The sequence below is a fragment of the Anomaloglossus baeobatrachus genome, chromosome 2, assembly GCF_048569485.1.
Source record: "Anomaloglossus baeobatrachus isolate aAnoBae1 chromosome 2, aAnoBae1.hap1, whole genome shotgun sequence".
Taxonomy (NCBI): domain Eukaryota; kingdom Metazoa; phylum Chordata; class Amphibia; order Anura; family Aromobatidae; genus Anomaloglossus; species Anomaloglossus baeobatrachus.
In genome coordinates, this window is record NC_134354.1 from 453,221,140 (window position 1) to 453,237,235 (window position 16,096).

The 16,096-nt window shown below is 47.6% G+C and overlaps 1 protein-coding gene across 3 annotated transcripts in view; it reads right to left on the reverse strand.

The window, feature by feature from the left end:
- Positions 1 to 16,096, reverse strand: part of LOC142291637 (multidrug and toxin extrusion protein 2-like) — a 175,442-nt gene that overhangs the window by 10,122 nt on the left and 149,224 nt on the right. For all 3 annotated transcript variants that reach the window (XM_075336307.1, XM_075336306.1, XM_075336308.1), the window contains one exon: positions 11,167 to 11,275. In XM_075336307.1, coding sequence (XP_075192422.1) covers positions 11,167 to 11,275 — 109 coding nt within the window. The remainder of the gene's footprint in view (positions 1 to 11,166; positions 11,276 to 16,096) is intronic.

The window sequence follows — 16,096 nt, forward strand, 5'->3', positions numbered from 1 at the left end:
CGTAACGGAGACCTGTGTGCACGGAGAGAAGAGGGCTGTCCGTACCTTTACAGCTTGACTCACCATTCCTTCCAGGCTATTCGTCATGCGCCAAACATCTGGGTCCTGCTCGGAGTCCAGCAGAGGTGGAATGCCTGGGCCATCACCCGAGAAGTCGAAAGGCTACCGGAGGAAAGGCAGTCTGGACCTGGGGATTAAGGTGAAACCTGGGGGGCCGAAGAAGACGAGACCTGGCGGGTCCGCTTCAAGCAGAGGAAAAGGTCCCTGGTACGGGATTCACCTCCCCGAGGGAATCGCGCCAGTCCTGTGGATGGTATGACAGAGCGTCGGCCGGGGATGCAGCGCATGCGCACCACCCCGAGGGACGTCAGCGAGGGGATCTATGGCCTGAGACAGGGCGCTAACCAGCCGGCAGGGGCGGGATACAGGGGCGTGCAGTGCCAGGGGCTGCGGTAGCTGTAAACACTAATCTGACATCATTTGGGGGAATCACAATTTTTGGGAACCGCAAACTTGAGCTTACCGGTCCAAAATAACTAATATTTCAAGCTCTGAGAACTCTATATACTAACCCTATTGAGATGTGTATCTCTGATGCAGACCAAGTGCCCGAAAAAGAACCTGTAAGGGTTAAAAAATATCTACATATACCTACATATAATGTAAAAAACTCAACCCATGATAAAAAAAACCCCACTAACGTTAAATGATTGTGGCTGTTCTGGGACTATTTTCCCTGATATGAGGGTTGCTGCAGCGTCAGCAATCCGCAGACCAGGAGTCTGCATAAACACTTTTTTTTTTTTTTTTTAAATGGATGCTGAGGAGGCTGGAGGTGGGCCGAGGAGAGCGGGAAAAAACGTCCACCGCCCCCACTGTGATGCCTGGGGCTGAGCGGAGGGCGGAGACGGAGCGGCCGGCGGCCAATAGCGCTGCGGCGGGGGCGGGCCTGGGACGCCGGAGACAGGGCCGAAGCCGGGGCCTAAATTTTGAAGCTGCCGGTGCAGGGGAAGGTAGAGACCGGCGGTCCTACCTGCGAAAGGCGGCGGCGCAGCAGAGATGACCGGGTGCCAGCAGGGAGCTCTGCGTGCATGCCGGTGCACTCTGCCGCCCGATGTGGCCGGGGCGCCCGGAGACTAGGCCCAGACCGGGGCCTAAATTTTGCAGCCGCCCGAGGAGGAGGAGGTAGGAGAGGGTGTCCTACCTGATCAGCGGCGTCGCCTCTGTCCGGTGTGCAGGCGTGGAGCTCTGCACATATGGCTGTGTGCTCCGCACCCTGGAGGAATGGCTGCGGCACCAGGGAGAAGAATGGAGGAAGGCAGGGAGGTGGACGCCAGTGTGGGGAGGGAGCCCCTCTGTAAATGTAGCAGCGCTGCGGGCCCCATCATAAATCCAGACACGCTGCGGAGGTCCAGTCCCTATTGCCGAGCCCCTTACACCCTTTGGGGTGATACCGCAGGGTGAATAGGGGGTGCCCAGGAAGGTTCTGCCCCACGTGCCGACCCGGGAGTGGTACCACGGAAATTGGACGGGGGAGAGGGCCCGACATCTCAAGCCTCTGCGACCCTGGGGAGTGGTACCCACATGGGCTGCGAAAGGATGAGTGAAGAAAAAATAAAGATACCTGTAGAAACAGAAGTACAACAGGGATGAGAGCGACGAGCGTCGCCGAGAAAAAAATGAAAAAATACGCAAAAAATCAAGTGGCTGTAGGGGGCCCAGCCGGCCCACATCAGCCTCCTACGACACTAAGCAAAAACTGATTTGAGTCCGCCTCCGGCTCAGGGTGTATACTGCTGGGGAGGAGCTAACTTTTTCTGTCTACTTAGTGTCAGCCTCCTAGTGACAGCAGCATAACCCATGGTCCTGTGTCCCCCAATGAAACGATAGAGAAAGATAGATAGATAGATTGTAGAGCTATTTAGCGAAATACATAAATAATTAAATGACAAAAAACCCAAGTGGGGTCCCCGCTATTTTGATAATATCTGATATCACCTGTGGGCTGATATATCAGAGTGGGAAAGTTATTAGGCCCTTCCCAGCCTAAAAATTCCAGCACACAACAGTCCCAGAAGTGGCATATAACATTAGATGCAACAATGCTGCTGCTTCGCCTCGGCACTTCCCGCTGTCCTTGTGCATTGGCAATTAAGGTAATCGTAGTTGGGCTTGATGTAAGCTGTGTAGTGCCAGCTAGCATGAAGTCCTGGTGTTAATAATGGAGAGGCATCGAAAAGACACCCTTATTACTAACCCAGTAAGTAATACACACAAATAAAGTTTATTTAAATAAACACTCCCCCACACTATCCCTGGTTCACCATTTTATTAAAAAAAAAACCCACGCAGGTCGGCGGTAGTGCGGGGTGGTAGTCCGGGGATTCCGAAGTAGTCCACAAATGTAAACCTGAAAGACCTTAAAAGTGGGAAACAAAAACAAGACCTTGTCCCTTGTTTATCAATTTATTAGACATATAAGTTCCCACCCCCGACGCAGTTCCTCGGTTCCCAACGTGAGCCGAGAGTGGGTGCTGCTCAAAGTCAATGGAGCCTCAATCTCAGGCTCCATAGGCATTGATCTACATAATTGAGGAATATCGTGAGAAACGATGGACTATGTCGGAGCTGGGAACTTTGCTGTCTAAGGGCTCATGCGCACGTAACTGCTGAATATTCTGCAGCGATTTGACAGCACATGTGCGCTTCAAAATCGCTGCAGAAACACTGCATAATGAATGCAGAATTTTTGTAGAAAAAAGCCGATTTAATGTGCTCTGGCTGCTGCTCCCACCATAGACAGAGTGGGAGCTGCATCCAGAATGCACAAATAATTGACATGCTGCTTTTATGAACGCATGGATTTGGGTCAAAATTTTAGCACCCAAATCGCTGCGTTCAAAAAAGCAACGTGCGCACGTATCATGCACAATCTGCATAGATTGTGCATGGAACACATGAAGCAGGCATTTACGCTGCAGTGCTAAACGCAGCATAAATGCATGTAAGTACGCAACGTGCGCATGAGTCCTAATAAATTGGTGAATGAGGGACAGTGTCTTATTTCTTTTTTATGTTTTTCAGGTTTCCATTTGTGGACTACGTTGGATTCCTTGGACTACAGAGTACCTGCTTTGTTTTTATCAAATAGTGACCCAGGGAAAGTGTGGTGTAGTTTTTATTTAAATAAAATATTTTTCTGTGTTTTTTTTCTTTTTTCTTTTTTACTTACTGGATTAATAATAGGTGTGCCTGATAGAAGCCAATTCATTACTAACACCAGGGCTTGATGCCATGTGGCACTATACAGCTGACAACAAAACCAATTACCATTTCTCCAATTGCCAATGCACCAGGGCAAATCGGGAAGAGTCTAGACGTGATATGACAGTAGTTTAAGTTGGGAAAGAAAGTTCTACAAGAACATACAGTGGAACCTCGCTTAACTTAACGAGTAACCCAGTTAACGAGAATTTTGCTTAACAAGCAAAGCTTTCTGTAAATTTGTAACTCGGTTTACGAGAAAGCTTTGCTGTACGAGCAAAATCCTCACCGCACACACTTCCGGTTACGTACATCCACCGCACTCTGACCAGCTCTTGCAGTCCACACAAACACACACATGCATGCACAAACAAGCACGCACGCACACACATACAGTATTATGCTCACCTTACCTTCCGTTCCATCGCCGGCATCATGGGTCCTGTAGTTCGCAGCTCCAGGCTGTGAATCGGCAGGCAGCACGACGAGGTAGGAAGTTCCGCTGTCACCGCTACTCAAAGGCAGCGCGCTGGCCAATCAGAGGCAAGCAACTCCTGCCTTTAACATCAGCGCTCTGGGTGCGGAAGTTCCTCCCTCGTCGTCATGGTTACTGTTACGGGGGGCTGTCTGATAATAACTTAAAGGAGTATCAGACAGTCAGGGTCCACTGTGCAAAGACTCTGCTGCAGACTATGGCAGAGTGCAATACCTCTGTTAACTCACAGAAGGATATAATAAGTAAGTAAAGCAATTCCTCCCTTACTTGGAGGGTGTGTGGAATGATCTTTGTTAATAATCACAGAGACAAAGGCAATGTGTGCGAAATGGCACCTACCTAGGTCCGCTCTTCTAGTGGTGCAAAAGAGACGAACAGCAGCGTAAGCCGCACAAAGCTCCTACCTGCGTTCGCTCCACTAGTGTGCGAGGACACGAACCACTAGATATGGCACCTGCCTAGGTCCGCTCTTCTAGTGGTGCAAAAGAGACGAACAGCAGCGTAAGCCGCACAAAGCTCCTACCTCTGTTCGCTCCCCTAGTGTGCGAGGATACGAACAACTGCCAGACGCAGTATAAGGAACGTTACCCTAGCGGCAACGTCCAGCTACGAGTCGAACCACAAGGCCCAGCCAGACCATGTGCCTCAGGCACCTGCCTATGTCCGCTCCCCTAAGAGGTAAGGATACGGACAGCAGCCGAAGCTGTAAGGTATAAGAACGCTACCCTGCCGGTAGCGCTCACCTAGCATAGACAGAGGAATGCCTAGAGGAACGCGCACAGAGCGTCTACTCTTATGCATGAACCAAGAGGACTGAGCGCCATGCGGCATGTGTCAGGGTCTTATATAGACTCTGTGCCTCATCCAAGATGGAGGACACCAGAGCCAATCCGCTGCCAGAACGACAGGAGTGACGTCATGCTGGCCTATCACCGAGCAAGGCATCACAAGCACATGACCAGCGACCAATCGGCATAGAAGGTGTCAGAGACATGTGACCTCGTGTCAGCGATGATGTCACCCGCACATGTGCAATGGCTCCAAGATAGGACTTAGTCTCCGGCGCTCGCAAATGTGCAGTAGCAAGAAATCTGGACTTAGTCTCCAGCGCTCGCACATGTGCAGTAGCAAAAAATCTGGACATAGTCTCCAGTGCTCGCAGCAACCGTAACAGTACCTCCCCCTCAAGGGCCCCCCTCCCGGCGACGCAGGTAATCGGCAACTAAGTCGGGAGCATGGACAGCCTCCTCAGGCTCCCAAGAGCGATGTTCCGGGCCGTAACCCTCCCAATCTATCAAGAAGAACCTGCGCCCTCTAACCATCTTAGAACCAACTATGGCTCGTACCTCATAGCTAGAGCGAGAGGAATCAGAGGCAGGAGAGTGCACTTCACGAGCGTGAGGTAAAATAGCCGGCTTTAGCAGTGAGACATGGAATTTGTCATGAATCCTAAGATGGAAGGGTAACTTCAATTGGTAGACTACAGGATTTACCTGTCGAAGAACCTCATAAGGACCCAGGAAGCGAGGAGCAAATTTGACAGAGCTCACTCTAAGTCTCACGTGTTTTGCAGAGAGCCACACAAAGTCCCCTGGAGAAAAGACAGGAGCCGGGCGACGAAACCGATCGGACACCGTCTTCATACGGTCCTTAGCTGCTTGGATCGACTCTTGAGTCCGATCCCAAACCTCTCTGGCATTAGTTGCCCAGTCGGCCACAAGAGGAGGAGGTGCAGCAGCGGGAAACGGTACCGGTACCCTAGGGTGTTGCCCATTATTGAGTACGAACGGTGTCTGCCCAGTGGCCTCAGCCAGCGAATTGTTAAGGGCAAATTCTGCCCAGGGTAGGAAGGAGGACCAGTTATCGTGGTTCTCAGCAACAAAGTGTCGAAGGTATATAATCATAGATTGATTGGTACGTTCAACCAAACCATTGGTCTCCGGATGGTATGCCGAAGAGAGATTCAACTCAATTTGCAGAAGGCTACAAAGATCTCGCCAGAAACGGGAAGTAAATTGCGGGCCTCTATCACAAATGATACGATCTGGCATCCCGTGAAGCCTAAAGACATGCTTGAGGAATAGTTTGGCTAGTACCCTGGAAGATGGGATTCTCGATAACGGTACGAGATGAACCATCCGGGAGAAATGGTCCGTAATGACCCACACAAATCTATGTCCCTGTGAACATGGAAGATCACCCACAAAGTCCATGCCTACCACCTCCCATGGTCTATCTGGCACTGGTAAAGGATGCAAGAGCCCAGCCGGTCTCTGCCATAATGGACGGTTGCGAGCACACGAGTAGCAGGAACCGACATATCTCTTGACGTGGCTGGCTAAGTGTGGCCACCAATACCACCTCTCCAGTAACTCTCGTGTCCGCCTAATACCAAAATGCCCACCCACCTTTGAGGTGTGGGCCCATGACAGTATATCATTCTGTCGATCAGGCGGAACAAAGGTCTTGCCCGGTGGGATTTGGTCTAACGTCACAGGGGAGAGCGTATGAAAAACCCTGGAGGGAAGGATAAGACGAGGTTCGTCAATCTCTTCCTGGGTAGAAAGCATAGAGCGAGACAGGGCGTCTGCCTTGTTATTCTTACTCCCAGACAGATAGTTGATGGAGAAGTGAAAGCGGGAGAAAAACAAGGACCAGCGGGCTTGGCGAGGATTCAGACGCTGAGCGGTTTGTAAGTACGTCAGATTCTTATGGTCTGTATAGACCTGGAAAGGATGTTTCGCTCCTTCCAGCAAGTGACGCCACTCCTCCAAGGCTAATCTCAAGGCGAGCAGTTCCCTATCCCCAATGGTATAGTTTCTCTCTGCCGGTGAAAAGGTTTTCGCAAAGAAGAAACACGGCCTTTTTCTACCTGCACCGTTCTTTTGATACAAGACCGCACCAGCACCCACTGAAGAGGCATCAACCTCTAAGAGGAAGGGCTTACTCTCATCGGGTCTTTGAAGAACGGGTGCAGTTGAAAAGTGTCTTTTTACTGCCTCAAAAGCCTGAGATGTCTCAGTAGACCAGGCTTTGGGATTAGCACCTTTCTTAGTCAAGGCCACCAAAGGGGCTACCAAAGTAGAAAAATGGGGTATGAACTGCCTGTAATAATTTATGAATCCTAAGAAGCGTTGCACCGCCTTCAAGGAATGAGGTTCGGACCATTGCAGGACAGCAGAGAGCTTCGCAGGATCCATAGCCAGGCCCTCTTGTGAGATAATGTAACCCAAAAAAGGCAATGAGGACTGCTCGAATACACATTTCTCGAGTTTAGCAAACAATGAGTGCTCCCTTAAACGGGAAAGGACACGAACGACATCCTGACGATGAGTCTCCAGATCAGGAGAAAAAATCAGGATGTCGTCCAGATACACCACTACTGAGGATAACAGTAAATCCCTGAATACATCGTTTAAGAAGTCCTGAAATACTGCGGGTGCATTACATAACCCAAAAGGCATGACGAGGTATTCATAGTGACCGTCTCGGGTGTTAAAAGCGGTCTTCCATTCGTCACCCTTTCGAATTCGTACCAAGTTATACGCACCCCGCAGATCAAATTTCGTAAAAACTTGAGCTCCTCTCAGTCTGTTAAAGAGCTTCGAAATTAAAGGTAATGGGTATTTGTTCTTTATTGTGATTGCGTTGAGACCCCTGTAATCTATGCAGGGACGCAAATCACCCTCTTTCTTCCGAACAAAGAAAAACCCAGCTCCCGCGGGAGAGACAGACTTACGAATGAACCCCCTTCTCTAAACTCTCTCTTATATAGGTCGACATGGCCTCCGACTCAGGTATCGACAGGGGGTAAACCCTGCCTTTAGGTGGAACCGAACCTGGGATAAGGTCTATGGCACAGTCATACGGCCTATGGGGTGGAAGAACCTCAGCACCCTGTTTGGAGAACACGTCAGCGAAATCCAGATAGGGTGTAGGTATGGGAGAGAGATCAGTAGATGCAACCGCAATGACCTTAGGTGGTAAGGGAAGACATCGGGACTGACATTTCGAACCCCAACTAATAATGCTGTCAGACTCCCAGTCAATGTGAGGAGCATGAGTCCGAAGCCATGGGAGACCCAGAAGGACGTTGTCTATACCCTCAGGCAAAAACAAGAAAAGAAATCTCCTCTATGTGACCCTGAGACAGGGAAAGGCGCAAGGGAACTGTCCTCAATGTAATGGAGTCAGACAACATAGTTCCATTAACAACACGGACAGGAATAGGCGCCTCTAACATGATAGAGGGAATATTGTGTCCCTTTACAAATCCTGAGGACACAAAAGTCCCGTCAGCTCCGGAATCCACAAAAGCCATAATAGGCCATGTACTCTCAGATAACGAGAGCTGACCTGGGATACAACACTTAGAGGGTGCAGAAGACGTCTCTAGTAACCCCCCTCTAATGGTTACTAGGCCAGGGAGTTTCCCTGACGACTAGGACACTTGTTGGCATAGTGCCCAGCCTGACGACATACGTAACATATAGGAGGACCAGACTTGCGTAGTCTGGAAGACGTATGACCTAACTCCATAGGAGTGGGAGATGTTTCAGATGCTGAGGAAGATGGTAGTGGACCCTCAACAACTGGAATAGCCCGATGCTTAGGGCGTGAGGAAGAGACCTCGAGTCTACGTTCCTTATGGCGTACATCGATCCTCGTTGCTACTGTGATCAAGTCCTCCAGAGAAGCAGGGACCTCACGAGTAGCAAGAGCATCCTTGACATAGCCTGCCAACCCTCTCCAGAAGATAGGAATCAACACCTTCTCTGGCCAATCTAGTTCTGCCACCAGAGTTCTAAAAGCAATGGCATAAGAACTAGTGGATAACGAACCCTGAGATAGATCTAACAGTCTCAGGGCCGCATCATGGGTAACCTGCGGACCCATGAATACCGCCTTAAGAGCATCAAGAAAGTCTTGATGTCTCAGAGTAACCACATCAGAGCGCTCCCATAGGGGAGTCGCCCATTCTAAGGCTTTGTCCTGAAGTAAGGAGATGATAAAGCCTACTCTGGACCTCTCCGTAGAGAAGCGAGAAGAGTTGACCTCTAGGTGTATCTGACACTGACTAATGAAACCACGACATGATCTGGCATCGCCAGAATATCTTTTTGGCAGAGCAAGTCGAGGATCATGTGCCGATGTCACCATGGTCTGAGGTTTATCCTCTATACTCTTGAGCCGTGACTCAAGTACTTGTATGTAACGGTGTAACTGCTGATATTCTGCCATAACTGCCAGACCCTTGGCTCAGTCCTAATGTTACGGGGGGCTGTCTGATAATAACTTAAAGGAGTATCAGACAGTCAGGGTCCACCGTGCAAAGACTCTGCTGCAGACTATGGCAGAGTGCAATACCTCTGTTAACTCACAGAAGGATATAATAAGTAAGTAAAGCAATTCCTCCCTTACTTGGAGGGTGTGTGGAATGATCTCTGTTAATAATCACAGAGACAAAGGCAATGTGTGCGAAATGGCACCTACCTAGGTCCGCTCTTCTAGTGGTGCAAAAGAGACGAACAGCAGCGTAAGCCGCACAAAGCTCCTACCTGCGTTCGCTCCACTAGTGTGCGAGGACACGAACCACTAGATATGGCACCTGCCTAGGTCCGCTCTTCTAGTGGTGCAAAAGAGACGAACAGCAGCGTAAGCTGCACAAAGCTCCTACCTCTGTTCGCTCCCCTAGTGTGCGAGGATACGAACAACTGCCAGACGCAGTATAAGGAACGTTACCCTAGCGGCAACGTCCACCTACGAGTCGAACCACAAGGCCAAGCCAGACCATGTGCCTCAGGCACCTGCCTATGTCCGCTCCCCTAAGAGGTAAGGATACGGACAGCAGCCGAAGCTGTAAGGTATAAGAACGCTACCCTGCCGGTAGCGCTCACCTAGCATAGACAGAGGAATGCCTAGAGGAACGCGCACAGAGCGTCTACTCTTATGCATGAACCAAGAGGACTGAGCGCCATGCGGCGTGTGTCAGGGTCTTATATAGACTCTGTGCCTCATCCAAGATGGAGGACACCAGAGCCAATCCGCTGCCAGAACGACAGGAGTGACGTCATGCTGGCCTATCACCGAGCAAGGCATCACAAGCACATGACCAGCGACCAATCGGCATAGAAGGTGTCAGAGACATGTGACCTCGTGTCAGCGATGATGTCACCCGCACATGTGCAATGGCTCCAAGATAGGACTTAGTCTCCGGCGCTCGCACATGTGCAGTAGCAAGAAATCTGGACTTTGTCTCCAGCGCTCGCACATGTGCAGTAGCAAGAAATCTGGACTTAGTCTCCAGCGCTCGCACATGTGCAGTAGCAAAAAATCTGGACATAGTCTCCAGTGCTCGCAGCAACCGTAACAGTTACCCGATACACAGCCCGTACCGGAGAACAGCAAGTCCCAGGAGACCGGCGATGGAACGGAAGGTAAGGTGAGCATATTATGTGCGTGCGTGCGTGCTTGTGTGTGTGTGTGTGTGTGTGTGTGTGTTTGTGCATGTGTGGAATGACACAATAGGGGACCAAGATGGGACATTTAACAAGTTGTGGAATTAATTGTCTGCATTGCAATGATTTCCTATGGGAAATCTTGCTTTGCTGAACAAGTAACTTGGTTAACAAGCACACTCCCAGAACGTTTTGTTCTTGTTAATCAAGGTTCCACTGTAATTGACTATTATGACTATTCATGTTATGTTGGACTGCACAGTAAGCACATAATGAGACATATGGCTTAGACACCCTACAAACCCAAACCCTTGATCCTCTTTGTATTGTAAATGTACCAGTGTTTAGATGGTTGTTCTGAATTTTGTATGTTTTGTATGGAAGAAGTTTCAGAATCAATATCTGAACCAGTCTTCCAAAGTCTTATGGTTTTAACATACAATGGAAGGGATTTATTAAGGTGAATGTGCCAGAATATGATCCAATTTGAGCCACAACTGGTGTGCTTGTGTTGCACCGCGTTTTTAACGGTTCTAGATGCTTTTTGCACTTTACAGGACACTTGAATGTGACAACATGGATCAAAATTATGAGATATACTACAGCACAGTATGCCAACAAATAGGTTGTGTAGAACTTTACCAAACAAAGACACTAAAAATACACTAAATTACTCATCCAGCATAAGCCACTGTGAAAAACTGAGTGCATTTTAAAACCTTTAAATCCAATTTACGCAGTCTACAAATTAGGCAGGATTGCTTAACCTGCCCCAGTATGTTCAGCCAATTAATATTGTATGTTAAGGGTCCACTGTAGAATATGTTGCTCTCGTGTTGTTAAGTCGGGTATGTATAACAGTACACACAATTATATGTAAAGCCATTTTCAAGAAAAAAAAAAAGAACACAAAGCATAGGATTATCACAATATAAGCCACAAACTTGCCATTTGGAACTGTAGCGAATCCAGCAATATCAGTCTCCATTACTGAAATGCTGGGCCTTTTGTCTTTATCATCTTTGTCTTCCTTGTGAACGCCTGCCCGAACTTGAGCCTAAAATTCAAAAACGTAAATGATAAACAGCATCTTCACCATTTTGCCTCAATGTGATGTCCTGCGAGATGCAGGTTTGCTACAGCTATGCTGTTGGCATAAGGGTCCCGTTACACATAGCGACGTACCAGCGATCCACCTGGCATGGCAGGGATCGCTGGAATGTTGCTACATGGTCACTGTTGAGCTGTCAATCAGGCAGATCTCCAAAGCGACCAGCGACCAACCAACAGCCACCAGCGACCGGTGTAACGATGGCTCCCTGCCCACTCAGAACCGGTGCTCATTGGTCTCCCGCCATCAAACACGGCATGCTGCACAACGGGAGACCAACGAGCAAAAAATGGTCCTGATCGTTTTGTCATGATTAGCGACCTTGCAGCAGGGGCCCGCTCGCTGCTGCTTGTCACACACAGCAATATCGCTGGCGAGGTCGCTGATACGTCACAAAAAAAAACCTGTGAAGTTTCAGCGATCTCGCTAGCGATCTCGATATGTGTGACGGGGGCTTAAGTCTCGAGCTGCGGAAAGATTATAGGTCATTGTGCTATAAAGTTTCTGGAACTTTCCTTCATTTTTAATGCGAGTTGCACAGAGTATTGCAGAGAATAACCCTTTAACCTTTCAATTTCCCGAGGTTACCACAGAAGGATGCATTAATTCTACCAATGTCTGACTAAAATCATCAGTGACCTAAAATGAAAGGGGTAGTTGGATAGACAAAAAATACTGTATACATATTTCAAAGTCCCCACCTGTTAAAACTAAGCATTTTCATACACTTCTCAACACTGAAATTGCAAGAGCAACAAGGACAAGTGATAAGGATCTGCAAATCAAAGAAGTTGAGCGACACGGAGATTTGCAAGTGATCAAAATTTTAAATACCTAACTCTGGCCTGTGGCATGTGGGACAGTCATAAAAGCCAGATTGAAAGTATTTTTTTAGTTACATTAATAGTCAAAGTTTGGATTAAGTCTTGTAGTATGATTGCAGGATACCTCATGCTCCTGGATTTGCCAATTATTGACACTTGTTGCAAACTGAAAGGGACAAAATTTGTGAACAAAGAGATATTGATTTATCACTCTCCCAGATTGCAATGTGAATAAGCACTGTCTAACATTGTTAAAGAGTATAATTTCAGTTTCCGAATGAGACTTGGCTGCGCATGCTGAAACTTTCAAACGAAATGTCATCAATGACGTTCACTACAGCGTCTTGTTCTGCAGCTTCTTCAGCCTCTTCTGTCTAATATGATGCATTAAGGAAACAGAGACCTTTTCTTTACTGAACTGCGACCATGGTTTTTACACTACATTTTTAGTAAATAACTGTTTGCTCTGGACATTGACTCCTACAATGCGAGACATTGTACATTCAGAACGTTGTACAATGAATATAACTGCAAGTGGGCATGGGTATCTGGGGAACTGTAGGGAATTCTAACAGTAAATTGGAAAAAATACTTGGTTTTAACAGATCGAAACTTTGAGAAGGTTTTATACAGTGGGTACATAAAGTATTCAGACGCCTTTAAATTTATCACTCTGTTTCATTGCAGCCATTTGGTAAATTCAAAAAAGTTCATTTTTTTCCTCATTAATGTACACTATGCATCTTATCTTCACAGAAAAACAGAAATGTAGACATTTTTACAAATTTATTAAACAAAAAAATGAAATATCACATGGTCATAAGTATTCAGACCCTTTGCTCAGACACTCATATTTAAGTCACATGCTGTCCATTTCCTTGTGATTCTCCTTGAGATGGTTCTACTTAATTTGAGTCCAGCGGTGTTTAATTAAACTGATAGGACTTAATTTGGAAATGCCCACACACCTGTCTATATAAGACCTCACAGCTCACAGTGCATGTCAGACCAAATGAGAATCATGAGGTCAAAGGAACGGCCCAAGGAGCTCAGAGAAAGAATTATGGCAAGGCACAGATCTGGCCAAGGTTACAAAAGAATTTCTGCAATACTCAAGGTTACTAAGAGCACAGTGGCCTCTATAATCCTTTAATGGAAGAAATTTGGAACCACCAGAACTCTTCCTAGACCTGGCCATCCAACCAAACTGAGCAATCGTGGGAGAAGAGCATTGGTGAGAGAGGTAAAGAAGAGTCTCAAGATCACTGTGGCTGAGCTCCAGAGATGCAGTAGGGAGATGGGAGAAAGTTCCACAAAAGTCAACTATTACTGCAGCCCACCAGCAGTTGGGCCTTTATGGCAGAGTGGCCCGACGAAAGCCTCTCCTCAGTGCAAGACATATGAAATCCCACATAGAGTTTGCAAAAAAACACATGAAGGACTCCCAGAAATAAGATTCTCTGGTCTGATGAGCCGAAGATAGAACTTTTTGGTGATACAGTGCCTACAAGTAGTATTCAACCCCCTGCAGATTTAGCAGGTTTACACATTCGGAATTAACTTGGCATTGTGACATTTGGACTGTAGATCAGCCTGGAAGTGTGAAATGCACTGCAGCAAAAAAGAATGTTATTTCTTTTTTTATTTTTTTTTTTTTAAATTGTGAAAAGTTTATTCAGAGGGTCATTTATTATTCAACCCCTCAAACCACCAGAATTCTGTTTGGTTCCCCTAAAGTATTAAGAAGTATTTCAGGCACAAAGAACAATGAGCTTCACATGTTTGGATTAATTATCTCTTTTTCCAGCCTTTTCTGACTAATTAAGACCCTCCCCAAACTTGTGAACAGCACTCATACTTGGTCAACATGGGAAAGACAAAGGAGCATTCCAAGGCCATCAGAGACAAGATCGTGGAGGGTCACAAGGCTGGCAAGGGGTACAAAACCCTTTCCAAGGAGTTGGGCCTACCTGTCTCCACTGTTGGGAGCATCATCCGGAAGTGGAAGGCTTATGGAACTACTGTTAGCCTTCCACGGCCTGGACAGCCTTTGAAAGTTTCCACCCGTGCCGAGGCCAGGCTTGTCCGAAGAGTCAAGGCTAACCCAAGGACAACAAGGAAGGAGCTCCGGGAAGATCTCATGGCAGTGGGGACATTGGTTTCAGTCAATACCATAAGTAACGTACTCCACCGCAATGGTCTCCGTTCCAGATGAGCCTGTAAGGTACCTTTTACTTTCAAAGCGTCATGTCAAGGCTCGTCTACAGTTTGCTCATGATCACTTGGAGGACTCTGAGACAGACTGGTTCAAGGTTCTCTGGTCTGATGAGACCAAGATCGAGATCTTTGGTGCCAACCACACACGTAACGTTTGGAGACTGGATGGCACTGCATACGACCCCAAGAATACCATCCCTACAGTCAAGCATGGTGGTGGCAGCATCATGCTCTGGGGCTGTTTCTCAGCCAAGAGGCCTGGCCATCCGGTCCGCATCCATGGGAAGATGGATAGCACGGCCTACCTGGAGATTTTGGCCAAGAACCTCCGCTCCTCCATCAAGGATCTTAAGATGGGTCGTCATTTCATCTTCCAACAAGACAACAACCCAAAGTACACAGCCAAGAAAACCAAGGCCTGGTTCAAGAGGGAAAAAATCAAGGTGTTGCAGTGGCCTAGTCAGTCTCCTGACCTTAACCCAATTGAAAACTTGTGGAAGGAGCTCAAGATTAAAGTCCACATGAGACACCCAAAGAACCTAGATAACTTGGAGAAGATCTGCATGGAGGAGTGGGCCAAGATAACTCCAGAGACCTGTGCTGGCCTGATCAGGTCTTATAAAAGACGATTATTAGCTGTAATTGCAAACAAGGGTTATTCCACAAAATATTAAACCTAGGGGTTGAATAATAATTGACCCATACTTTTATGTTGAAAATTTATTAAAATTTAACTGAGCAACATAACTTGTTGGTTTGTAAGATTTATGCATCTGTTAATAAATCCTGCTCTTGTTTGAAGTTTGCAGGCTCTAACTTATTTGCATCTTATCAAACCTGCTAAATCTGCAGGGGGTTGAAGACTACTTGTAGGTACTGTAATTCTAAATGGTATGTGTGGAGAAAACCAGCCACTGCTCATCACCTACCCAATACAATCCCAACAGTGAAACATGGCGGTGAGAGCATCATGCTATGGGGGTGTTTTTCAGCTGAAGGCACAGGACGACTGGTAATTTGGCACCCCTGAGCGTCAGGTGCCACATGGTACTACATCTAACCCCGGAAGCCCAGTGCTGGTAAATAACTCAGCACACACACAAATCCACGCCTTTTTCCCCAGACTGGGTAACAGGCTAGAGACGGAACTAATGACTGGCCACCTACTGATTGGGACTCATCCAATCCACTAGTCAGAAACCTGGGAGGAGGAGGGGCTAGTCAGTGGAGTAAGGGGAGACGGACATCTTGTCAGAAAGAAGTCAGTTCGACGTGAAGTCAGTTAGACGTGAAGTCAGTAAGACGTTAAGTCAGAAGTCAGTACACAGACGGAAAGTATAAAGTGACTGATTGAAGGGAGTACAGTTGTCAGGGAGAGTATGGCGTGAGTACTCACTGGACCGAGCACCGGCGGGGTACAGAGTCCTAGTTCAGGAAGACGCTTCAGGCTCACCTGATAAGGTGCCTGTTCAAACTGTCTGCCATACGGGTCAGGACAGAGACAACAGAAGGGGACCCCCAAAACACTCCAGGCCGCGGAGACCCACCAACTACAGATGAGTGCATGGAATTAAAGCTCGCCAGGTCACTACGCCGGCACTGGGACCAAAGGCATACCAGATTGGTAGGAACAAGCACCAGCTGGGTTGCAGCTACTCCAAACCAGTGAGTATACTGAAAGTGGCGTCACGAGAAACACTTTATTTTTATTTTTCCCTTGTACAAT